The sequence below is a fragment of the Eleutherodactylus coqui genome, chromosome 1, assembly GCF_035609145.1.
Source record: "Eleutherodactylus coqui strain aEleCoq1 chromosome 1, aEleCoq1.hap1, whole genome shotgun sequence".
In the NCBI taxonomy this organism is placed as follows: Eukaryota; Metazoa; Chordata; class Amphibia; order Anura; family Eleutherodactylidae; genus Eleutherodactylus; species Eleutherodactylus coqui.
The window spans coordinates 186281964-186308415 of record NC_089837.1 but is presented as its reverse complement, the minus strand read 5'-3'; the positions used below and the strand labels follow the sequence as shown (position 1 = coordinate 186308415).

At 41.8% G+C, this 26452-nt stretch overlaps 1 protein-coding gene across 7 annotated transcripts in view; it reads right to left on the bottom strand.

Moving 5' to 3' along the window:
* Positions 1-26452, bottom strand: part of SENP6 (SUMO specific peptidase 6) — an 82100-nt gene that overhangs the window by 9943 nt on the left and 45705 nt on the right. For all 7 annotated transcript variants that reach the window (XM_066604682.1, XM_066604717.1, XM_066604708.1 and 4 more), the window contains 8 exons: positions 25868-26085; positions 22271-22383; positions 17645-17761; positions 15316-15435; positions 11675-11767; positions 11025-11455; positions 5924-6024; positions 5340-5425 (listed from right to left, as the gene is read on the bottom strand). In XM_066604682.1, the coding sequence (XP_066460779.1) occupies positions 5340-5425; positions 5924-6024; positions 11025-11455; positions 11675-11767; positions 15316-15435; positions 17645-17761; positions 22271-22383; positions 25868-26085 (1279 nt within the window). The remainder of the gene's footprint in view (positions 1-5339; positions 5426-5923; positions 6025-11024; positions 11456-11674; positions 11768-15315; positions 15436-17644; positions 17762-22270; positions 22384-25867; positions 26086-26452) is intronic.

The window sequence follows — 26452 nt, the reverse complement described above, 5'->3', positions numbered from 1 at the left end:
TCATTCATGCTGTATGATTAACGCTTAAAAAAAAAAGGCAGAATTGAGGTTCCCTTTCCTTGCTTTCAAAAAATAAATATATAAAAAAGTTGTACAATACATTACATGCACCCAAAAATGGTACTAATGAAAACTGCAGTTCGCCACTCACAAAATGAGCCCTTATGTGGCCGTGTCGACAGAAAATATTTTAAAAAAAAGTTATGGCTTTTAAAAAGTGGAGATGAAAGAAAAAAAAAAATTGTTGCATCCTCATGGCCAAAGTAGGCCATGCCCTGAGGGCTTAAAGGCAACCTGTCACACCATTAATTATGTAGTCAATTCTATTTATCATAATTGTCCCTTTTTAAAAAGGAGGGTGATCATAAATGTAAGCTAAAGACGCATAAACATGTACCGATCAGCACTCAAAATTCATTCAAATGAACAAATTTGAGTGATAATTGTTCATTATGAATGCAAAGAGAAAAAAAACCCGCTCACTTGTCATAAGTGGTTGTCTAAGATGACTTTTCAGTCCACTTGAAAAAACTTTGTTAGCTTCTCGTCCCGTATAAATTCTCCCCGCTCAGCACTTCCCATAGAAGGTGAAGCGCTGAGCGAGAAATGGATGAGAAGACCGCAAGCCCTCGGCAAGTCTTTCAGTATAAATGCTCTGCACAAGCGCTGATGACCTTCGCGGTGATGTTAGCACTCATGCAGTAGTTTAAAAGACTGTCGGCCCGTGTAAAAGGGCCTTTAGGGACAATGCTGATAATCTGTATATATTATGGACCAGCTGTGCATACAATGCCCTTTTATAAATTAATAAAAAAAAAAAAAAAGATTAAGGGTGCATTCAGACAACCATATATCGGCGTCTCTCTCTTCAGGGGGAGGAGGCTGGAAGAGCCGAGAGCAGTGCTCTGAGCTCCCGCCCCCTCTCCACCCCCCCCTGCTCAATTTTCAATGAGGAGAGGCAGGACGGGGGTGGAGCTAATCCCCGAAATTTAGCCCCGCCTCCTCTCATTGCAAATAGTGCAGAGGGGCGGAGAGGAGGCAGAGAGGGGGCGGGAGCTCAGAGCACTGCTCCTGGCTCTTCCAACCTCCTTACCCTGCAGAGAGAGACGCCTTATATCGGCCAGCGTGAATACCTGGCCGATATACGGTCGTCTGAATGCACCCTAAAGTTGAAAAATCGTCCACCCCTAATTAACAGTTATAGAAAACCTATATGCAATTATAGTTCCTCTTACCAACATGTATGAAAAAGGTAAATAGCTACAGAGTCAATTCTTTACAAAAGAAATTAAAAAATATGTCTGTACAAAATGAGCCAGCATCACCTCTTTCTTCTATCCATAAAGGGTTACCACAAGATTACTTCCCCCCACTTTCCTTAGCCAACAAGCGTCACCTGCCCTCATCTGTTAGAATCATCAGCTGCAATATAAGCACTTTAAGCAAGGCAGTTGCCAGGCCGGAGGAAAAGCTGCGCCTCTCTAAGGACCAAGTGACAATATACTTCAGGGACTGGTTGCAGATTGTCAACAGTCGAAAAAAAATACACAACAACAGTGGTTACATCAAAAACATTTTCAATTAGGCTGGGCTCACACGACTGGATCGGATCCTGGCAGCGGGAGGCCCGCAGCAGATTCCAGCCGTGAGTCCGGCAGGTGATCCTGCGTACTGCAGTAGCCTGTATGCATATGGCCACCTAGGCTTGCAGGTGGTCATGCGCAGTCCTTTTTTTTGTTTGTTTGTATATCCCGTACCGTTGCTTAGCGAGCCCATAGGCAATGTTAACTGCGTATGGGCTGCAGGTCGGATGGCCTCCACTGACATCAATGGAGGCTGTCAGCATGAATTCAATGGCAAAATACGCAATTCTTATCCACGAGTGTGAATGAAAAAAAAAAATCGAAAGTCCCATATAGTCTCTTATTGGACACATTTTTCTGTAAGTGTAAGGCTGTATAACACTTTAGTCTAGATGGAGCTAGTTTGGGGCAACAGGTGCACAATCCTTAGAACAACAGGGTGAAGGTCTTAGAAAAAGATTTAATGAACTCTTATCACAAAAAAGTGATCATCTTTACTGTAAGGGAACCATATGATGTGAAGAGACCCACGCCAGGCAAGAGTTCCTGTCTGTTAGCTCCACAGTGCACTTCTTGACATCTTATTGGCCATGTCCCAAGTCCCATCATTTCCTCCATATAGGCCAAGTTTCTTGTAATTTTTACATTATATTTTGTACTTTCACATTCTTGTTCTTTTCTATGATAAATCTTTCCGTTATCTTGTAAATGACTCGACTTGAGGCACTGAACTGTTCGTCAGGATCATTAGGTTCCCGTGCAGTGTAACACTGCACCCTGTCTAGGGGTCCAAGTACACCCTCAAAAAGAAATAAAATAAAACACAGATTTTCTGGTGGACCTTACGTTTTGCTCATAAAGGATTAAGCACCGAAGAGGATCATGTGGCACATGTGGTCTGTGAATCCTGTTTCCTAGGAGTCATAAAATATTCCAATACAATATTTTTCAAAGCCGCTGAATGGCTGAGAGAGATCATGCAGTACCATGTGACTGCACAGAACCAGTAAGTGTAGCTTTACTCACTAGCATAACACTACGAGGGCATTACACCAACGCTCCACATTAAAACAGATTTGCTATAGCGATGCAGGGGGTGGGGGAAATTGGTACAATCCCATTCTACACTATGTTGACATAAGCATTGGTACACACATAAAGGGTGATGAAATCTGATCTTATTCACCTTTTTCAATACAGAGTTGGACCATCTTTGGCCTCAGTGACTGGAGTAGACCTCTAAGGCTACCTTCTACCAAATCCCGATACATGTGTGGAGAAATTTCCCCCCATTCCTTGAGGAGGGCTTCAGATATTGATGCGAGGGATGATGTGCGTGCATGGATACGACATTCTAGTTCATCTCAAGGATGCTCCATAGGATTGGGATCTGGATTTTGGGCTGGCCAATAAAGTGTGCAAACATTCTGTTCCTCAAACCAGGCATCAACACTGTATGACATAGTGCTTGGTCATGTTGGTAGAGACACAGAACTGTACCAAAGAATTGCTACAGGGTAGGTAATGCCACATTGTCCAGAATGTTTCTGTACCCATTGGTGTTGCGGGTGGACTTCACTATAACCAATGACCCTAGTTCTTCCCAGCAGGAACACCCCCACACCATGACAGAACTTCCTCCAAACTTCACTGTTGGGGTGATGCAGTTGTGCCCAAATCACTCTCCATGCAAACACTACACCCAAGTGCGGCCATCTGATCGGAAGATCGTGTACTGCAATTCAGCTGCCACAACACTTGCTTCCACTTTACAGTCCAAGACTGATGCTCCAAAAGCCATCACAGACACCTCTGTGCATTCACTGCTGTGATGTCAGTATTGTGTGAAGCCGCTCATCCATGGTAACCCTTCGTATGCAGTTTCCTACAGATGTTTTTGGTGTTAATAGATGCTCCAATGGTCTGCAAGTTTTCCTGAGTGAGTGTTTCTGCAGATGAGGTGGGTGATGCCTTCACAGCTCGTACAAGGCTTCATTGTCCAAGCTCTGTCAGTTTACAAGGCTGTACGGTGCACACGCCAGAGGTTTTCCATTTCCAAATAACACTGAAAGCAGTGGACTTTGGAAGGTGCAAAAATACTGTAATGTCCCATTCTGATTGGTTGCTTAGATGACATCCCGCACTGGAAGTCTGTCACCTCTACACGTCATGGCATTCTGATGGTTTCTGTAATGGGATACGCCTGAGTGATACTCTCCTTCATACCTCATGCTTACACATCCGATTTACATATCTCCTTCCTAATGACAACACAGGATTGGTGGGGGATCCCAATATTTTTGTCAACACACTGTAAGAACAGCAAGTCCAAACCCCTATCTTTTGGTGCTGCGCTGATTATTCTGCTAGGCTCACATTTACAAGCTGAGTGTCTCTACTAAGTGAGGGGGACGGGCGGGGGGAATTGATGCTTTTACATCATAATTATAATTTTGCTTGGCAGTAGTAGAAATCGCCCTTGGTCTATGGTGCGCTCCATTTCTCTGCTTTTTCCTTTCTTCGGGCTCTGAATACTTTGGATACACAAATTAGATGCTTATGTGCCTATAGCAATGAAATGCCCAACTGCTTGTTTGAAAGTGTGGCATCTCAATACAACTTTTCCCCCAGTTTAAATTAAAGCAGTCAGTCTTCACGCAGAATGCATTATTTATGAGTGATGCCAGGAACAGCAAATCTCTACCTTTATTAGCAAATGCAAGAGTGGGGAGTAGCTGAAGTCCCAGAGATGCATATGTACAATGCGTCTTAATATGCTGTACTGATAACAAGAGTAGGTGCTCTCGGAGCCACAGGGACTACAGAAACATTTACTTTAGTAGAGTGAAAAATGCTGCCTGCATAAGATGCTCGACTATGTCATCTTATTAGTCCATAATTCAGATGAACACCAGAAAAGGGAATACATGTTTGTTAACAAACAAATGAAAAAGAAATGACTAGACTACCTGCAACTCAATTTATAAAATACCTGGAGTCAAAATATGGAAATTCAACTAAGCCTATGGTTTCTTAAGTCTCCTAGTTATTGTGTCTTACAATGCAGAAGTCTACAAAGATCTGTAAGCCTGCCAGTCTGCAAATCCTAACACTACGTCCTGCAGAGTTATATTATGGCACCACTCCTTTCCTGAGAGGTAATGGGATCCAGTGTGCAGTGGCAAGGAAGAACCACAGAGATTTCTATATAATGGGTGTCATATTTGTCTTGTAACATTCTCCTTCATATATAGGAAATCAAATTCCCAGTGGATTACCTGCAAATCCCAGCTGCAGTGTACAGAGAAAAGCCTGCTGAGGATCAAAGCTTGATTATTGTTTGAATGACCCCTTTATATGAGTGGTGGACTTTCACAAATCTGCTTTTGGAACCTAGAATGTCCAACTATGCCTTAGAATAATACAATCATAGAAAAATGCATATTTAAATGTACATTGATGAGGTTCTGTATTGACTTCCTTCTACGTCTCCTGTAGGGAAAAAAAAGAAAGAGAAGACAACCCCCCCCCCCCCCCAAAAAAAAACTTGTTTCCATTACTGGTCGAGGAACAAGAAGATGTCCCAACTCCTAGAAGCAGCTGTTAAAGTGGTATAATTATTCAGCTGACATTCACACTTCATATACAGAATTGAACATTTATGAAAATCATCCCAACAACATTCCAGCCATTATTCACCATCTCTCAAGCACAATTCTGCTATAATTCCAGCTGTATAGTGTTTAAAACACCTACTGTTTGCAGAGGGAGGGTTTGAGATGCCATTTTCCTGCTTCTGAAGTGAAATTGTCATCGAGGCCGCCATCATCGCTGCTTTCATCCTACAGAAAGAGGTCCATAAAATACTCAGTATAGGGACCATCACTGGAGCATAGTGCTCCTCACAATACACTTTAACAGTTGCTAATGTAAAGCCCTCAAAGGTAAATACAAAAGCATAGTCATAGCATACCAACCTATAAAAGAAAGCAGAGTCACAAACAAGTAATGAAAAGACAACTCAGCCCAATACAGAACTGAACAAAAATAAAAACTCAACATTCAGAGAGAGAAGACAAAGGCATTTTACAATGTATCCATTTCTAAAAGTACCTTAGCACAACAATGACCTGAACATATTCTATGTACTATGAAGTAAAAACTCCAACTGAAATGGAACCAAAAAGGCATTTAGGATGTTCTAATATAGGAAGACAACATAAGTAATTCTGAGCAGTCTTGCACTCCACAAGGATCTATTAATGGAGTTTAGATTGCTCCTATTCCCTGCCAGATGAAGAAATAACAGAAAGATATGTCAGAGAAGGTGTCATTCCTACCAGATTATCCTGATCATCAGAAAAATCTATGAATTCCTCATCACCTTTCTTCTGCTCATCTGGAGAGTCACTGTAGCTTATCTGTATTCTATGCAAACCATCTATGCGGGATGAGAAAAAAAACATTTATGGTTAGAGAGATTACACTGTAGATGATAGATTTAAAGAAAACAAAAGAAACAAAAAACTAAGGAACAGATTTATATACAGAGACCAGTCAAACCTTTCTGATGACAGGACACAGAAGGGACATGTTACAAGTAGGGGCTTCGCATGTCTCATCTTCCAAACCTGGTCGTGCTCTCAAAAGTGGTTTCTGTAATGCAGGCTGGTATTCCCATCTCAACCATTTTTGGCTGAAATGGGAAAATCCCTCTAAAAAGAACCACGTATATTTACTTTCCAGTTGCATGGGCCCTAATAAATTGAAGGGGTAATATTATATAAGATCCCTTGGACCTTCACATGTTCCTCGTCCAATGTTGTGTACCTGACCCTGTTCAGTAAATGTCCTGTTGCGGCCCTTTACGTTGGAGAAACAGGACAAAAACTGAAAGCGTGGATGAGATCGCATAGCCACACGATTAAAGAGAGAAAGACAGAATTACTTGTGGCCGAGCTTTTTTCTAGTCACGGACACAATATACAACATATGAAAGTTATTATACTTAAAGGCAATTTTAAGCCCCAACGTCACAGAAGAACTTGGGAATATAAGTTTAACACCACTTTTGGTACCATCAGATATGGTATGAATCTGAGGTCTTTTTCCATATCAGTGGAGATTATGAGATATGAGAAACCCAGAGCAGAGGTGACACGTTGGCCTGTTAATACCCTAACATCAATTTAGAGACTATAAACTTTCCCATTCCTTGTCACTGGACTAATTATTTACTGTTATGCTCAACCCTCCCTGGTATTTACCTAAGTGTAATTAAACCCACCATGTTTATGCCCTCCTATGTGAACATGTGTATATGTTTTAAAATAACTACATCTTTAGATCTGTTCCATTATGCCTGAGGAAGAATTCTGAGGTTGGAAAACTCGCTAGAGCATGTATTTTTTGTTAGCTATTAAAAGGTATCATATCTATAGGATCACTTGGTTTCTCTTACTAAGAATCATACTTTATTATGTATTATACACACAGCTACGTTGTTTTGTCAGGAAACACTACGTTATATAGGAGACTTAGAGCTCTGAATCAGGACAACTCGGCTTCAACACTTAGAATATAAATATATCTTAAGATGAAACCAGCACAAAATGTTGGACATACTTAGATAAATCATATGCTCAACCTTGATTTCCTGTTTTATTGCTTCCCAACCTGATGCCTCATTAGAAATATATGTAATCAGCCTAATCTGTGGCTGTTGCCAAGATAAAGTGATGTGCAAATGTGCATGTTAACTACTCAACTAACTGGAACATTTCTAACTAAGCAAGCGCAGACCAGGAAATTACTCCCTCTGCTGGTTATCTGACATAACTACACCTTAGATACTTGGAACAAACATGTATGGGATCATCTGAGACACAAACATTCACAGCCTATGAGTTTACACTATCTAGAGGCTCGTCTACAGCAAATGTGGAGCAATATGCTGCAGGATACCATACAGAACCCGCATGCCTCCATGCTCACCCGTATTACATCTTGTATCCAAGCAGAAGGTAGTACAACAGGGTACTAGAGTCTCCATGCCCGCCCGTATCACATCTCGTATCAAAGCTAGAAGTGGCCCAACAGGGTACTAGAGCCTCCATGCTCACCCGTATTACATCTTGTATGCACGCTAGAGGCAGTAGAACAGGGTACTAGAGCCTCTATGCCCATCCATATCACATCTATACGCTTGCAAATAAAACACACAGCTTTTTTTGTGCGACCAATATGCATGTGCAAAAACCACATGTGACCGAATCCATTAAAATCAATGGGTTCTATTCACTGTCAAATCACTCACTTCACACAAACATATTTAAGCATAAAAAAGAACGCAGCAGATTCTATTTTATGGTGTATTTCACTCGTACAGCCCTATTGTGCTCTATGGGTGCATATGAAATGCTATACATTGCGTATAGTACACAAAGCTGTTAAAGGGGTTGTCCCGTGAAACAAAGTGGGGGTATACACTTCTGTATGGCCATATTAATGCACTTTGTAATGTACATTGTGCATTAATTATGAGCCATACAGAAGTTATTCACTTACCTGTTCCGTTGCTAGCGTCCTCGTCTCCATAGTGCCGTCTAATTTCAGCGTCTAACCGCCGGATTAGACGCGCTTGCGCAGTCCGGTCTTCTTCTTTTCTGAATGGGGCCGCTCGTGCCGGAGAGCGGCTCCTCGTAGCTCCGCCCCGTCACGTGCCAATTCCAGCCAATCAGGAGGCTGGAATCGGCAATGGACCGCACAGAAGACCTGCGGTCCACCGAGGGTGAAGATCCCGGCGGCCATCTTCACAAGGTAAGTCAGAAGTCGCCGGAGCGCGGGGATTCGGGTAAGTACTGGAGGTTTGGTTTTTTTATGCCTGCATCGGGTTTGTCTCGCGCCGAACGGGGGGGCTATTGAAAAAAAAAAAACCCCGTTTCGGCGCGGGACAACCCCTTTAAGAGACAGAGCGGTGAATAAAAAAAAAAAACTAGTTATCCCGCGCATGACTGTGTACATGATATACGTGGTCATGCATAGTGCACAATCTCTGCCCTACACAGCGATATCCGGCTCATTCAGAGGTAAAACACTGTGTAATCCAAGAATGCAGCCGTCTGAATGAGCCCGAAGGATGACAGTAGTTGCACTGCTAAAGCCATTAGGAGAGTCAAATAAAATGGTGAAAGCACACTTGACTTTTGAGAAATACAAGACCACTTTGAAGTGCTATTGGAAGCCTAAGAATGTGCGTGAAATACGATAATGGTGAGTTTGGATCTGAACTACCAAGGACCCCTAGAAAATCTTCACATTCATGTGGACCAAGTAGTCAATCAGCTGGGGCTCAATGTCTGGTTTAATTGTACCATTCTTTTTTTTGAAGACCCGGTAATTGGCGTAGTGTACCTCGACACGCTTTGCCACGTATTTTACCGGCCATTTGTACACTTTGTATTACTGATGAGCAATTTTGCTTCAAGCAAGATGACGCATCACCACAGAGCAATGGGAGCAGCTCTTAATGACACTCAACTGGGACATTGGATAGGACCAAAGAGCGTTGTTGAAATACCTCCTCACTCCCCTGACTTAATACCCCATAACTTCTACCTGTGGGGAACCCTAAAGGTTGTGCTATACCATAGAAAACCAGCCAGAACGGCTGCAATGCAGGAAGAAACTGAAATGTTGTGCAGAACAACCCCTGCAGATAATGGAACCAATGCAGTTAATGCAGTAGCTCCCCGAAATCAGAAGAGATTGCAGAAGTCAAACATGACCTACAACAGGACGCAGAAGGTTCTTCAGCTGAGAATGCTAGCAAATGGAGCAATTTTTTCTTTAAAAAAATGAAAAATACAAATACGCTAAAGCTTTTTTTTTTTTTTTTTTGCAACCAAAGCCACAAGTGCATCCAGCAGATGGGAGAAGTCCTTCCATTATATTTCCAGCATATATTTGAAGCCATGTCTGGCTCTGGCCTTAAAAGAAGAAAAAAAAAATGCGGTGTTTTAACAACAGTGTGTGTGATAGTGGCCTAACCCTCCTCTCTCTATAGACTTCAATGGGCAGCATGTTAGAGAGATTATTCAGCACAAAAAGGTCATTTGGGGTAAATAAAGTGAATCACAGTTTTGCTAGTTATCTATTATATGAAGCACTAGTTGTCTCGCAGTGCAGTAACCATTTTATGTTGTTTCCCAGCTCTAAGCTATTATGATGTATATATCCTCATGATAGATAATCAATAGCTGAATGGTGCGGGTCCTTTACCCAAATAACCTATCCTAAGGTTCAGGAGAGAAGCATCTTATTAAGAAGCTGAACACTAGAATAAGGTATGCAACGTATGCATTAACGCCACTTAAATTGGCCAAAGGCAAATCCATACATGGCTTGGCTGTCTCCACAGATATTGGTGGGAGTTGTGGTCACACATCTGCACTGCTGCTTCATTCAATAAGGGTGGCTTTACACAGAACCACCACCTGAATAGTCACTCAATAGAGTTCAAACGACTGAATTTGAGCGATAATCGTTACATGTAAACGTGGGCATCCTGCACTGTTCGTTTGCACAATGATTTTAAGGTGAACTTAAAATCCATCGTTCAGCTGCTGGATCCATCGTTCAGTTTGCTTTAACTGTCAGTAAACTTCAGGCTGCTATCTCCGCGGGGAGTTGGTAGTTAACATTGTATTCTGCTGACAGCTGCAATGAGAACAATGCAGCTGTGTGCGCAGCTGGGCATGTGAATAATCACAAGCTGGGCTCTACAAACAGCTCCTGAAGTACCATTTACATGCAAATGAAGATGATAAAGTGTTAATGGCCATCAGTGGCTATTAACACTTTATGCAAAAAGATCCCTAAAACTTTCAATCATTTGAAAGATCTTTGCGTGAAAATGGGCCTTAAGTGATGGCTGTTCCATATAAACACAGTCATCAACTGGGTGCCGAGTGAGAATTCATTCACCTAATAGTCGCTGGCTGGTGTATTATCGTCCGGTGTAGACAGGCAATAGTCTTTCAACAACTAAATTCCACTCTCTCAATTGATCAAAACAGTCTAAATGCAGATACAGCATAATCATTAGTGCACCAACAACTAGCTGTAGCCACTATTTTGAGCAAATGTATCTGTATGATAGTTGTCCCGTGTAAAGTCACCTTGGAGGAGACTTGCTGGACTGTTCCCATAATCCCTGGGGGGTCCAGTATTCGGACCCCAAGCGACCAGATGCTTATTACCTATCCTGTGCCCTGGCGATAAAGTATACGTCCTTTAGGAAGAAACCTGTTTTTAACCTCCCTTGGCTTCCTGCATGAATACAATGTTTCTCTACATACAAGCAAAGGGAAGGAGGGGGGAGAGAATAAAAGTGCTATTTTCTTCTATAAACTCTGGATTAACCCGGCACTAAATACTCACCAACATGCTTTAATGGAGTTTTACATTCGTTTGCTATTCCATTTACATTTGAAGCACTAGAGTCCGTTTGTGGAAGTGAAGATTTCAGAGAGGCATTAGATTCCTGAAGTCCTTGATCGCTTTTTCTGAGGTTGTGCCTTCCTACACAATGGCTCCTACTATTCCCTGGGGTGTCACTGTCGTCTGTCCCGGAGCTTGTGTCACCTGAAGCAAGAGTTTGTTTTTTACTGGGCAATTTCTTAAGCGGTGACTTAGCAGATGAGCCCCCTTGCAAACAAGTTTCTGATTCAGCAGTGGGGACAGAGGTCTGCTCATCAGCTGCTTGTGCCATGCCTGCAGACAGACTACTAGTGTCTTGGTAGTACCGGTTAGGAAAATGCACCGATTCTTCCAGGCCGGGAAAACAAATTACAGCCAAAAACCAATGAGCACTGGAAGATAAAAAAAAGGTTACATGATACATTGATTTTTTTTTTCTCCAAACTTCATTTCATTTCTTCTAGTAAATCACTCGCTCTCGTCATTCTGCCAACAGGTTACAGGCTGCAGTTACAAGCCTATGGTTTATCAAGCAGCTTCACTAGAACGTTATGCTTATATAAGAAAATGGTAAAAGACAGTTCAGTAAGTATTTTTCAGCATTTACGTACGCTTCGTTAAGTGGGACAAATATGAAGTCCTTCTGAAAAATATCCACGTGTCTGGTCCATGTTTTTACTCTTCCGTGCCTTCTTTGTTGCAGTCTAAGAAGGAAAAACACCTCAGTATCTGCATTGTGATTGAATGTTACACCTAGTGCACACACGCTTCATGAATCAGTGCAGGATTATTTCATCCTTATGGACACAGTCTAGTTTGGTACTTAAAAGGAATGTAGAAAACAGGTCTTAGGAAGGGAGAATTCATAATCTCCGGGGATGCACAATGCTACACTGGTTGTAACATTGTAACTTTAGGCTCTGCCCCCTGCCTGCGGCTCCAGTTCTTCCCCCTCCAGTCATTAGAATTCATATGCATACCAGGGCGGGTGAAGAGGGCAGAGCCTAACACTACACTACCTACTACATGTACCACTGCTCCTTTCCTCCTCCGATCTGCACAGGATATCTCCCACCCTAGGATGATTTTCCACATGCTCTACTGACAGCAACCATTTTTTAGCATTCCTGGGTAACCCCCTTTAACCCTTTGCAATCCAATTTAAGATTCAGGGTTTTCTTGGGGGCTTTCTCTTGCTGCCATTATACAATGGCGCCATCTGCTGGCTAGAGCCAGTACTACAATATGTGACATGCTGAAGCAGCCCCCGACAACACAGAGGCCAGTAATTTACAGTAATACCCTGCCGGATGTCTTCCGACATCGGAGCTGTACAGCCTTCAATCAGAATGTCTTTAGACGTCAGACAGTGGATTGGGAAGGGTTAATGACAGATTTTTTCAGCTGACTTAGCTGCTTGAGGGCCTGTTTTTTACCAGCATTGTCTCAGGGTACATATAATGCATTTTTAAATTTAAAAAATGAGACCACTCTCCAGGAAATAAGCACAGAGGTAAACAAAGACCAATAAAACTGGAATGGTGTGGGCAGCCCAGCAAACTGTCAGGCTGTCACACATCTGCTTCAGAGAGGTGGATTTAAACCCTCTTGTCACAGGGACATCACAGAGGAAGAGCGTAATAGGAATCAGCCAAGGACTATGGAAACCTTGGTCAGAAAAGCAGAGTGTGCAAAAGAAAATTAAATCCAGCACTGTGCAGGCTAAGGGTCAAAGTGTGCATACAATAATAATTAGGACAAGAGTGTATTTCCTTCTGTGGGGGGTCCAGGAACCCAACCCCCAGTATGCAGGTACACCAAAAAGGGGATGGTGTCCACCCATATCATGAGTCTTGAATTGGGTAAAGTGAAATTATGTATTGAATTATTTAATAATCATTTTTAAGTGGTACGATGTATTTCAGAGATGGCACTCTCCTTTATCAAGAAAAATTCAGATAAAGATACAGCATGAGGAACAATTTATACTATATGTTACCTTGCACTAGTGGTTGTGGGTGGGGGGTATAGAGGGTGCACCACAAATTAGGAAAGGTTTTAGGTGAAAGAGCGTGATTTCATTCTCTATGGGGATCTCTCTCCTTCCATGATGAATATTAGAACGTTTACAGTACCCTATTCCGCATTTAACCTTTTCTAATACACTGTCTGACACCTTCTAACATTGAAGCTGTACAAGCTTCAATCAGAATGTAGGAAGACATCCGACAGGGTACTCTTACCGTCTATTGCCAGCCACTCCGCTGTCGGAGCCTCTCTGGCGCACGCACACTAGCTTTAGCCAGCAGATGGCACTGTTGTATAACAGCAAAAAGAGAAAGCCTTTTAGGAAAGCCTGAATCCAAAATTGGATTTGAAAGGGTTAAAAGAACCCCTTAAAAATTAGGCCATGGGGACCCTCATAAGGTAAAAAGGTACTGATACTGGGGCTAAAATATATTTTAAGGTTTTAATCTTATAAAATCTACCTTTAGGTGTTCCAGGAGCTCGTTTATAAGAAAGGGTTTCTACCTCAAAATCTCTCAATGTTTAGATTTTAAGTATGAACCTTGAATGCCATCTCCGGAATGTGTAGTACTACTTTATGTATATAATAATAAAATACCGTATATACTTGAGTATTAGCCGACCCGAGTATAAGCCGAGTCAATAAGCTTTACCACAAAAAACTGGTGAAACTTATTGACTCGAGTATAAGCCTAGGTGTGTGTAGGTAATATTTATATATATATATATATATATATATATATATATATATATATATATATATATATATATATATATATATATATATATATATATACATACATACATACATATACATATATATATATACATACACACACACACATACACATATATATATACATATATACATACATATATACACATATATATATATATATACACACACACACATACATACATCCACATACATACATACATACATACATACACACATACACACACACACACACTGTACAGTGTAGTATACAGACATATATCCACATATATGCACACATACATAGTATACAGACATATATACAACCATATTCCCCCTATATGAACAGATTACACATATATACACACATACATATTATACAGGCATATACCCTTAAATGGACAGACTATATACATACAGTAGGAGCTCCGGGGCTGCAGAGCCGCTCACCATTATCTCCTCGGGCCCGGCAGCAGCGCCTACCGGGGGATGGGGACTCCCGGCAGCGTAGAGGAGGAGAAGACTTCCCGGCTACTCCGTGGCTGTGCGGCAGGAGAAGGAGCCAGCGCTGTGACATTACTGAATGGCCGTGATTGGCTTATTGGGCGCCGGCTGTGATTGGCCGGCGTTCGATCCAATCACAGCGCCGACGGCGAGGGAATTGATCAAGCTGGGGAGAAGACTGAAGTAGCTTGCCGCACCGCTGGGTAGAGCATCGCGCCGGGGACAGCAACGCTGGCTGAGAGGCGAGTATTGCGGTTTTTTGTGTGTTTTTTTTAACATCTCACTCGAGTATAAGCCGACGGGGGCTTTTTCAGCACATTTTTCTGTGTTGAAAAACTTGGCTTATACTCGAGTATATACTGTGCTTTTAATTTCACATCACCCAATCAAGACTCCTGATACTAGCAGGTATTACATCCTTGTTGGTGTACCTGGATACTAGGGGAGTGGGTTCCTGGACCCTGCATAGAACTATTCTACTGTACTAAATTCAGTATTATATGCACATTTTGAGCGCTGGATTTCATTTTCCTTTGCATCGTGGGCCGAGGGACATAGCATGGGGGAGGAGTGGTTGGGTTGACAGAGTCCTCTCCCTCTGACTCCAGCATCTCAGGGGTTAAACAGCTGGGGTGAGCGTTAATCTCCTATCGCAGTCAGCAGCCACAAGTGATTGGTGGGCACGGTTCCTGTGCCTGCCGTACCACTATTGCATGATGGCTCTTGAGAAGTATAGATACTGCGAAGTACTAGAATGGTTTCTAAGTGGGGAGGGGTTAAGACCACTGGTGGGATTATGTTATTTTGGCCTTCATATTCAGTCCCCATTGCTTATTTAACATACTTTACAGTTTTATTACAATCTCTGTACAACGCTGCAAAGTCTAAACACGAATTAACAGTTGGGTTATAGTACTAAATATTACTAAAAAATGTAAAATCTACAGTAAAATATTGCTAGCATCTACTTCAATGAATCGAAAAAACATTGTCATTTTTCCTTACGTTAAGTTTGCAGTATCTTGAAGATTTCTCCTCTCCCTCTGATTAAGTCGCTTATAGAAAAAAGAACTAAAGATATGGATTTTGTCCGCTTTTTCTCTAAGTTTCTCCAGGACTAAATACCTAGTTCAAAAGAAAACAGAAATGTTAAAGAGACTGTAGAAGTTTACCATTATTATGCAAAACCTCCTTTAAAATACGACAGCACACAGACTGACTTGTATACAGAGAAGGGCGATTTTGCTAAAAATTAAAATCTCAATTTTTTTAAACTTCTGCACGATTCTTGACTTTAATCTTGCTTTTTTTTTTCTTACATGACTTCTGAACACACAGACAGCAGCTCTATTTAGCATAAGCAGAATTCACTACGAGTGCGCCGTTTAAGTCATAAAGTCTCACAACCTGCTTGTGATTTTTCAGTTGTTGTGCACTGTACCTTATAGACCTCACATTTCTGAACCTGTCTTGTAGGGCTGGCTAAATGTGCCGGGCAGCTGATACATCAGTTGATTTCTTACACTTAATATAAGAAATCAACAGCTGCCCATCATTACAGCACATTTACACCAGTACCGGGTGGCTGCCATACATGTTGATTTCTTGCATAACGCTCTTTGATCAGCATCCACTATCTTGTGTCTCCCCAAAAGAAATCAAGCAGATGTGGTGTTCGCGGCGGGGTTGATCAGCAGAACTGTGGCGGCAGCAAATAGGCTACCTTCTTTGGTAGTCAGGGGGTGGGCCATACATGCAGGAAGTTGAAAGTAACCAATCAATGGCACTGAAGATGCAATGTCCTAACTCTGCTGGAGGCGGAGTCAGCAGGGCGGAGATTCTCCACTCTGCTTTATGAATTGCGGCACTGACCCTGGGATTCTAATACATGATTTTTGTTATTTAACTTATAATCCATTTCTCGTCTGTGTCATTGCGGGACACAGCAAACCTTGGGTATAGCTACTGCTACTAGGAGGTGGACAATAAGCAAAGAAAGACAGACTTGATCCTCAAGGGTCTGAATAACAGGCAAGAAAGGCAAAAGAGGAAAGTACTGTGTGTTCTCCAGTTTGCTACTCAGAATTGACTGGGAAATATGCAGGAGAGTGATCGTATCACACCATTCATGGTAGCCAAAGGAAAGAGTTCCCACTTCAATTTGGAGCTTGGTGGGCCTTATTGGAGGGTTCCCAGTGGACAGGTACACCATATCTGTTGCTTGGCACAGAGATGTGCTAAAGGAAGAAGAGATAATGCCAATAACCTAGAGACCCATGCTGTCCCTAGTACTGGACAATCCACTGCTAGAGTATTATTTCCAAAAGTTAATATGAAGGCGTATGATGTCCATTATACCCTGGGGACATCAGAGGCGGAGGAGAATCTAGTTGCACACTAAGTGAAGTACTCAGACATGCTTAGAGTGGCCACCAATGGCTGGGGGCTATGCCCGTGGTGGGACAGTGCAGAACACCCAAGAGCCAAGCCTACCTTGTTGAATCATTTCGGGGGGAAAAGGGAGGGACCTTGAGCTGGATGCGGCTGACAGCCTATTGCTGAACTTCTGCTCTGGACCAGGTAGGCTTGGCTCTTGGGTGTTCTGCCCTGTCCCACCACGGGAATGGCCCCCAGCCATTGGTGGCCACTCTAAGCATGTCTGAGTACTTCCTCTAGCGTGCAACTAGATAGGAAGTCTGGCCTACCGCAGCTGCCTGTATAGGCCCAGAAGCTGGTACCTCAAGTAGGAGCACTGACCCGGCCTGAAGAAACCCTGCCCACATCAGTGTGCCTAGTAGAAACAGAGCCCACACAGGTGTGATTATCGTAAGATATGCCTGCACCATTGTGACCAGAGGAAGTCCCGCCTCCTGCCCTCAGCCTGTGAAGGCCAGAAGTTGGGGGTCTAAACTTGAAGCGCTGGCCCAGCAGAGTTATCAGGAACAGCGCTAAGCTAACAGAGGGACTTCGGAAGAGAAAATTGTTAGGAGGTCAGAAGTCCTCACCCCCAGTACAGGTGTGTGCTGATGGATGGGGGAGCGGAGGATCACAGGCCAAATGCATCCAGGTACTAGAGTTAGTGCGGTGGGCAGCAGAGAAAAGCCAGAAAAAAACTAAACAATTCGAGCACGCTTGCTTGGCTGTTTATTTAACTTATATAGTAGTGAATGGTAAAAGGTGTGCACATGCGATGCCACCTCTTCGTTCTATCTTTGCCTGATGAAGAAAGATGGGGTTGGGAGAAAGTATTTCAGTGTGTCAAACATTCCTTGTTTAAAGAAAGGTTAAAACTGCACACATTAAAAAAATAAATAAAGCAATAAATACATCTTACTTTAAATAGAAATCAATAATAACGTCATTTAAAAATTCTCCTTCGTTTAGGCAATGGAGATCTTCATTAGTCACAGAGATCCCACCTTTTGCAGGAGGCGGAGGATAAACAATCAATCTGAAAGGAAAAACATACAGTATGTGACAAACGTTCTTACAATGTTCCAGCTTCTTAAAGGGCTAGTAATCAAATAGAAAATACCCATAACACTCTGCTATAGAAGATTTGCAAATAGGGACAAGTTTATCAGAACTGGACTGGCTTGGAATAAGGTTGTGATTATGGATATCATATCACAAACGTGGCAGCTGACAAACAACTGTTTGAACAGTCTTACGCTATTAGCATAGCAAAGCTCTTCTCATTCCAGGTGAATGAGCGTTCCACTATGCAAAGTGGATGTGCACAATAGTGAAAGGGGGTGCGTCATCAGAAATGGCCTATTGTATAAATCAAGTTTTTAACCCCTGAGTGATAGAGTTTTTTTTGCATTTTCGTTTTTTTCTTCCTCCCTTTTAAGAAATTGTAACTCCTTTATTTATCCTTTGATGTAGCTGTATGAGGGCTTGTGTTTTGCAGGACGTGTTGTATTTTTCAACGGTGATATTCATTGTACCATATAATGTACTGAAAAACTTTTACAAATTTCTAAATGGAGAGAAGTGGGGAAAAAACAACATTCCGCCATCTTTCAGTGCATCTTGTTTCATCTTGTGAATCACACCAACTGCAAAAAAATTACATGATAACTTTATTCTAGGTGTCAGTACGATTACTACGCTACCAAAACTTGTATAGTGTTTTTTGTATTATTTGTACTATTTGTAATTTTTTTTAAAGATATTTAATTTTTTAAAACTATTTTCCATTTCCTGCGCACAATAACTTTTATTTTTCTGTCAACATAGTTGTAAGAGGGCTCATTTTGTGCGGTACTTTCTGTCCTTTCCGTTGGTACCATTTTTTGAATACAAAACAACTTTTTGATCGGTTTTTAATACATTTTTTCTTGGAGATAGGATGACCACAAAAAAGTGCATTTCTGGAGTTCTTTATATATTTTTTTTCAGATGACATTCACCGTGCGGGGTAGATCATGCATTACTTTGATAGATCAGACTTTTACGGACGCAGCGATACAAAATACGTATTTTTGCTTTTTTATTTAGATTATTTTATTGCAAATGTGGGTAAAGGTTTTTTTTTAATTAACTTTTATAACTTTTTTTTTTAATAATTAGTAAAACGTTACTATTTTTAACACTTTCTTTTAGTCCCTAAGGGGGACCACAACCAGAGATGCTTTGATCGCTCCTGAAGAATGATGCAATTCCATAGCATTACATCATACTGTATTCTGACAGGCAGCCTACTAAGCCACCCTATGGGGACGGCTTAATGGGCAGTCTGCCAAGACAGCCATGGGGCCTTTCAGAAGGCCCCCGGCTGCCATGACACCCGCACGGCTCCCTTAATTTCACCGCAGGGGAGCTGTACGGGACCCCCGAACATTAGTCAGGGGATTTAAATGCCGCTGTCAGAACTGACAGCGGCATTTAAAGGATTAATAGCCGTGATCGTCCGTGCGACCGATTGCAGCTATTGGCCGCGGGTGTCAGCTGTACTCAACAGCTGATGCCGGCGCTGTATGCAGGAAGATAGCGGTGCTATCTTTCTCCATACCAGTCTTGCAATGGCAGGAAATAAAAACACTATGGGGCCGTCACTAAGGGGTTAAATACAAATATAATTTACAGGCATTCTCCAGGAATCGACACAAAAAACGTATCAAGTCCCGGCCCAGGCTTTGCAGCTGTGGTCATGTGCTGTACCTTGTGCACATGACCACTCAGTCAGTCACAGGCTTCAGCGCTGTTTCTGCCATGATATAGGTGATGGTCACAGCTTATCTATTTCCCCTCCCTGCACAATGACCTCTGTACAAATCAGAGTATGTCTAGAACATTCTCCTATGGGGATTAAAAAGGCCCCTCCAGTCCACTGTTTCTATGGTCCAAAAGGCTTCTGTACAGTATAGGAATTATCATTAGACTGAGTGGCCAGAGTGAAAACTGAAAAATATGTTTTGTTTTTTTGGATTAAATATATACACAGTGATATGGAATATTAAAAACACCAGCATTCTTCTGATGACACATTCCCTTTAATAGAACAAGGCACGCCTGTTATGTATGTGGCTTTTACATCTGTACTACTGTAAAACACAGTAGAAGCAAAGGACAATCAAGAAGGGAGCGAAGAAACGCAATGAGGCCTCGCAGACTTTCAGGCACTGTCCTATTTACATGCGTTTTAGTGCTTTTTAATGCACTTCATCACCCATCACAATGATGGGGTGCGTTAAAAAGTGCTGTCAAAGGCTGTGACATACGTTAAAAAACAGCACTCAAAATTGCAGCAAAAAAGTTTTCTGAACGCATGTGTGAGAGTGGCCTTACACAGGAGAGGAGCAGTAAGCTCTTCTGTTACCTGCTGGGAATTTAAGTGGTGATCCGCTGGGAGAGTGGCTCTCAAGTGCAAGCAGCGCAGACGCAATCACTTACAGCCACTGTCATTATGTCATTAGCGCTGTAAGAGGGAGGAAAGCATAATGTTCTATGGTAAAGTGTTGAAAGAGTATTCTAGGTCATTTTTGTAGACAGTAATACTACTCTGACAGTGCACCCACTAGATGATCTATATCTATCTATCTACTAGCTGATATACCCGGCTTCGCCCCAGTTAATTTGATACAGGTGTTTACGTGGTGTTTGCACAGAAAATGTTATGAAGTCAAGGTTACTTTAGAGTAACCGAAGAAAAATATATGCATACATATAGAGGAATGTTAGATTCTCTTCAGGCTGCGTGTACCAAGGTCCCTCTGCAGAATGTGCCACCCCTCCCACTCTTCTCATTTAAAACCTAAAGAATGCTCGCAACAAATTTCACGCTTGTAAGACACCGAGAAGTTACATTACATAGCGGTGCACTTACTTTTGCAATTAGCATTGAATAATCGAGTTGTGACCCCTTTGATTTTCCTATTTAGGACCTAAAGAATGGTCATGCCAAATTTCATGTTTGTATGACACCAGGAAGTTAGAGAATTAGTAGGAATAGAACAGATCTCTATATTTTATAAAATATAAAATATAGAGATCTGTTCTATTCCTACTACCTAAAGAGCATCAAAACCACAATTGTGTTTAAGTGCTGCATGCCTTGAAACGCTGTGCTTAAGAAAGCTATGGATCTATGTTTATTAATTCTACATATTTAATTTGTTAGTCAGACCACACAGAATTTGAGATGACGGGAACATTGCAGCCTATAAACTACGGCCTTGTCTTAAATTTTAATTTGTAGTGAAGCTAATAAATTCCGTGGTTCTATTTTCAATATTTGAGCAGCATTTGCATTTCTCCTTTATCGGCATTTTGGATTAAACACAAATTAACTACTCCTCAAACTTTCCTGAGAATCCAGATAGATTCAACACTTTCCCTTCCTTCCTCCCTTATCTTGCTGTTTTTGGTGTAGCACGTCCCCAGCAAATACTGAGGAAGGGGCGCCCTAACCACAAAACACATTTACTTATGCTGGTTTTAAGAAAAGAGAGGGATTGAACTAATACCCTGGTTTTCTGTGTTTCTCTGAGAAGGTTGAGCCTACACCCATTTTTTTTTTTATATTTACTGACCGCATTATACATGCGTCCTCCAAGAAGATTGGGATGATCTTTGGGTGGTTACATCTGCTACAAATGTAGTGACCAAGAAGGTTCCTACACAGCGCTCTCTATATTAAGGTAGCTCAAACATTTACCCAGGGATTGAAATGGTTAACTATAGGTTAATCTGCCCAGTAAGGGAGTTAAGTATAATCTACATGACAACCAGCCTCTTTCCCATTGGTTACTGGCAGTTCTAACTCTCATTGGCCAGTTTGCCTTATAAGAAGGACTCATGGATTGGCTGAGAGACTGTAAGAGGGAGCCTGTGATTAAAGGAGAGAAACACTTACTGCTCTACCCTTTTCTCTTTTTGCTACTATCTTTTGACATATTCCTGAAAGTGTTCACTTCTGAAGGTAACTTTTCATATCCTCTTACAACATACAGCATAATGCCGGGCTCACCCAGTGTTTTACTGCCGCGGAGCTGCCAGTGATCTGGCCTATCACCGTGTATGTCAGCGAAATTGTACTGCACATCTCATGCACACTGTCATGCGCAGTCCACCAGCATTTTAAATTTATGCTTACCACGCCACTGTGCATGGATGTGCATGGACTCAGAGAATAATGAGCTCTCTCGCGCATAACACACCACAAAATAGAACACGCATTCTTTTTGGCATTCGCATATTACGCAATTGCTACACGTTAATGTGATCGGAACTGCATATCACAGTGTATTTGATTGCCTGCGAATTACTGCGTGTCACACAAGTGCACAGTGCATGCAGTAATTTTACGTTCGTGTGAGCCTGGTATTATAGTTTTTTTCTCTTGGGGGGAGAGGTGGGGTGCTGTTGGGTTACTTTTTATTATTTTTCTGTATAATGAATATACTAGGCAGGTATATATAATACTGGTTTTTGCTGTCATGAAATATATGCTTACTTTTCAATAGGGCCAATGAAGACATTGTGCGTTTCACCTTCTTCTTCATCATCATCAAAGAACTTCAAGTGAGCTGTGGAATTCCGCAACTTCATTCGAGTCTCTGATGTAACCTGTATGCAAGACAGAGTAAAATGAAACACAAATAGATAGAAATTTGGGACTGGAACACATGACATTTGTTAAATTTGCTGTTTTACAGACTGCTTATCCTGTTCACCTCTTTAGAACAATCCATTTAAATTCAGGAATCCTAAGCAGATATCCTATCCATAGGCTAGGGAATAAGTGTCAGAATCATGAGGGGGATGACTGCTGGGACCCTTTTTGATCATAACTATTGGCATCCTGTGTTTTCCTCACTATGAATGGGCGGTAGACAAGCATGTGCACTACAGCTCAATAGATTTCCATGGGATACAATATTTGCTGGTGATAGCGGAGCGCTGTACTCCATACATCTTTGTGGAACTGCCGAAGAGGAACAGAGTGGCTGTGCCGATAGGGAAGGGGTTTAAATCTTGGAACAGTCTCCCTTTAAAACACAACGGTCACTTCTTGATGCCTCCCTCATACCCTTTTAGGTTGGACACCAGCTGAAGTACAGTCACCAAACTCTGGTTCTAGTTGATCAAAACACCCCGATGTAACCCTTTATACAAGAGCATCTATCAGATCCCCGATAAAGTGCCCGTCTCATGAAAGGGAGACCTCGGTTTTCTTTGAATTTATATTGTAGATTGTGCTTTTGGGGTCTAAAAGAGCAGACAAAGGTTATTCAGTACCGATTTAAAGGTTTTCCTATAAAGGTAAGCACATCTTGAATACTTATGGCATATCAACAAGGACCTGCACCTATACCTGGAACGAGAGGCATTCAAACACATCCTGCCTCACCTCCCTGCTTGGTCACGACATTCAGGCTCAGATAGGTGTCTCTGTGTAATGGAAACAGCCACGGACCCTGTGCTACACTATTCCATTAACTCCCATAGAAGCAAATAGTAGTTACATTAATAGTAGCATAGCACGCTTTGTCCACATCTCACAAGTTCCACGAACAATGCATCATACTTTTTAAGCAACTCCCATTCCCTTCTATGAGAGTCATGGAAACTGAGTAGCTCAGGCTGCTCGGCTATTTCCATAAAACCCAGCCACCTCTCAGGACTTGGTTGCTGAGACAAGCAAAAAGGTGAAGTGACATTTGGAAGGGGAGGGTTGGTGGTTGGGTCAGAGGGCCCCTAGGTCTAGAGAGAAACAGCCTGTTAATATGCAATATATATCTGGGCAGGAATATCCCTTTAACCCCTTTGGACAGATCTGATGTTAATGTTGGACTGTGTAGAGTTAGGATGGATTGGGTTTGGGAGCTGAGCTGCCTGCTTAATATGTGGCGGGTGCAGGCTCTCAAATACAGCTGACATACAGGTACAGCAGCTGGGATTGGAGGTAGGTCAGGTTGTAATCTCTAACCCCTTTAGATGCTGCGGTTCGTGCTGACTGAAACATTTAAATGGCTTGACAGAGGGAAAATACTGTTCAGCTGCCATGGCAGCTTGGGGATTGTATGCTGTGGATTTTGCGCTAAATATCTAATATATTGCAATACAAAAGTATTGCACTATATTTTACAAGCGATTAAACGTTCACAAGTTGAAGTCCATTACTAGGACCAAAAACAAAAAGGTTATAAAAAGAACACAATTGATTAAAAAAATTTTATTTATATTATATATAGATATATATTTCATCTCCAAAAAAATTGGAAGTGATCGAAAGTTTTAATTTTCTTTAACAAAACTTCTTTTTTTAAAGTAGTAGAACATAAAAACCTGTAAATGTGGTGTAACTATAATCAGAATATATTTAACCTAGCATTTATACTGCATTGGTAACGCTGTAAAAACAAAAATGACCCTTAAAAAAATAAAGCACAATCATGTTTTATTCCGTTTCTCACCACTAAGAAATTTTTTAAGTATTTCAATGCATTTTATGAAAAAATACAACTCGTCTCATGAAAAACAAGCCCTCGTTACAGATTAAAATTTTTTAAATGTGAAGAGGAAAAAACTAAAAATGTCTGGTCTTGAAATAGTTAAAGGGGTTGTCCCGCGAAAGCAAGTGGGGGTATACACTTCTGTATGGCCATATTAATGCACTTTGTAATGTACATCGTGCATTAATTATGAGCCATACAGATGTCATTCACTTACCTGTTCCGTTGCTAGCGTCCCCGTCTCCATGGTGCCGTCTAATTTTCAGCGTCTAATCTCCCGACTAGACGCGCTTGCGCAGTCTGGTCTTCTGTGTTGAATGGGGCGCTCATGCTGGAGAGCTGCACCTCGTAGCTCCGCCCCGTCACGTGTGCCGATTCCAGCCAATCAGGAGGCTGGAATCGGCAATGGAACGTACAGAAGACCTGCGGTCCACTGAGGGTGAAGATCCCGGCGGCCATCTTCACAAGGTAAGTAAGAAGTCACCGGAGCGCGGGGATTCGGGTAAGTACTACCCGTTTTTTTTTTTTAATCCCTGCATCGGGTTTGTCTCGCGCCGAACGGGGGGGGCTATTGAAAAAAAAAAAAAAACGTTTCGGTGCGGGACAACCCCTTTAATGGCTGTATCCTATTTCTTTCTTAAACCAGAGAAATCGTTTTGCTGTCCATTTGCTACAGATTTTCCGTCTATACAACAATTTGTAACAGTAATTTCTCCGTAGCACTATAACATACAAACTTTATAAAGAAAGAAAGTGTCTGGATGTAATGCGTATGTCATAACATTAGGATTGCTGGGGGCCGATTTCTGGAAACCCAGGTGATCCCTAGAACAAAAAGGGCAGAAGCCCACTTGGGTCATTTCAGAAGAGTCAGAGTTTCAACTGTCATCTAAATGCATACTTTTCTCCCACAATTATGCATTATTGTTAATACGCAGCCTTTTTTTTACTCTCTCCTCTTTCCCCTTATTATGCAAACTGCCTAGCCACATAAAAAAAAACCTTGTTTGCAATTTGTTAGTCTTCTGTCAAATTTCCCTTTCGGCTCATTCACACAGGCGTATTGTCAGAGCGTATTACGCAAGCATATATCCCGTGTGTAACACGTAGTGAATGGAGGCATTAGGCTTTCTTTCTTCCATGCGTTGTGGACACAGCGTATCAACGCGCAGGAGAAATAAATCGCAGCGTGCTCTAGCTAGTTCTCTGTGCATTATAAGCAGCTCTTGTATGGGCTGAGGATGAAACGCTGTCTATACCAGCATGCATTGCGGAGGGCAGCATTCCCATATGCATCTACGCTATGAACAGAGCAGGGAATAAAAATAAATAAAATAATAATTAAAAATAAATAAATCACAATGCGCAGGTCTACGTCATTCTTAGGCATGTGCAGTGCCATACGTGGTCTCTCATGGCAGAGCGTATGGGCTGTAATGTGTACAGCGCTGTGGGAGATTTGCAGTGCTGTACACATATGCCCGTGTGAGAAGCCATTGTCTTACAAAGGGCTCATTCAAACTTCCAATCACTCTGCATACAGAATATAATGAACAACAAAACAAAAAAAACAAAAAAAGAATAAAAACATTTACACTTCTGGTTACGTGGTCCTTTGGAGTCGAAGGGGATTCCTGTGCATGATTGGTAAACGCAACAAGTCGCTTATTAGCTTCATCAAACACAATTCTTGATAGAAAGTTTGGAATTGAGTGTCTTTTTCCAACTTCAGATAGTAGGTTTTCAAAACAAATAACTTCGTGTCCAATCAAGGGTTTTTCAAAGATCATCACAATGTATTGTTCTTCTATACCTACAAAAGAAGAGATGGCAAACATTTATCAACAAAGGGCCCATTTAGAAGGTGTCTTCTGAGCGATAATCGTGGTGTGCATTTACATGGCAAGATGATCGCTCAAATGGCAGTTTGAGTGACAGTTTTGAGCGATCACTTTGAATATGTGTGTAAATGAAGGCTCACGCTGTATGCAGAAGACAAGCGGGACCGCTGTCTTCTGTATACTCCTGCTGTGTTCTCGGAGCGCTCAGCTGTATACCAGCTGAGTGTTCGTAACGGGGTATGCAGAACACAGCTGGAGTGCTGTCTTCTATATAATCCTGCTGTGTTCATGGACCGCTTAGCTGGTATATAGCTGAGCGCTCCGAGCGAGGTATGCAGA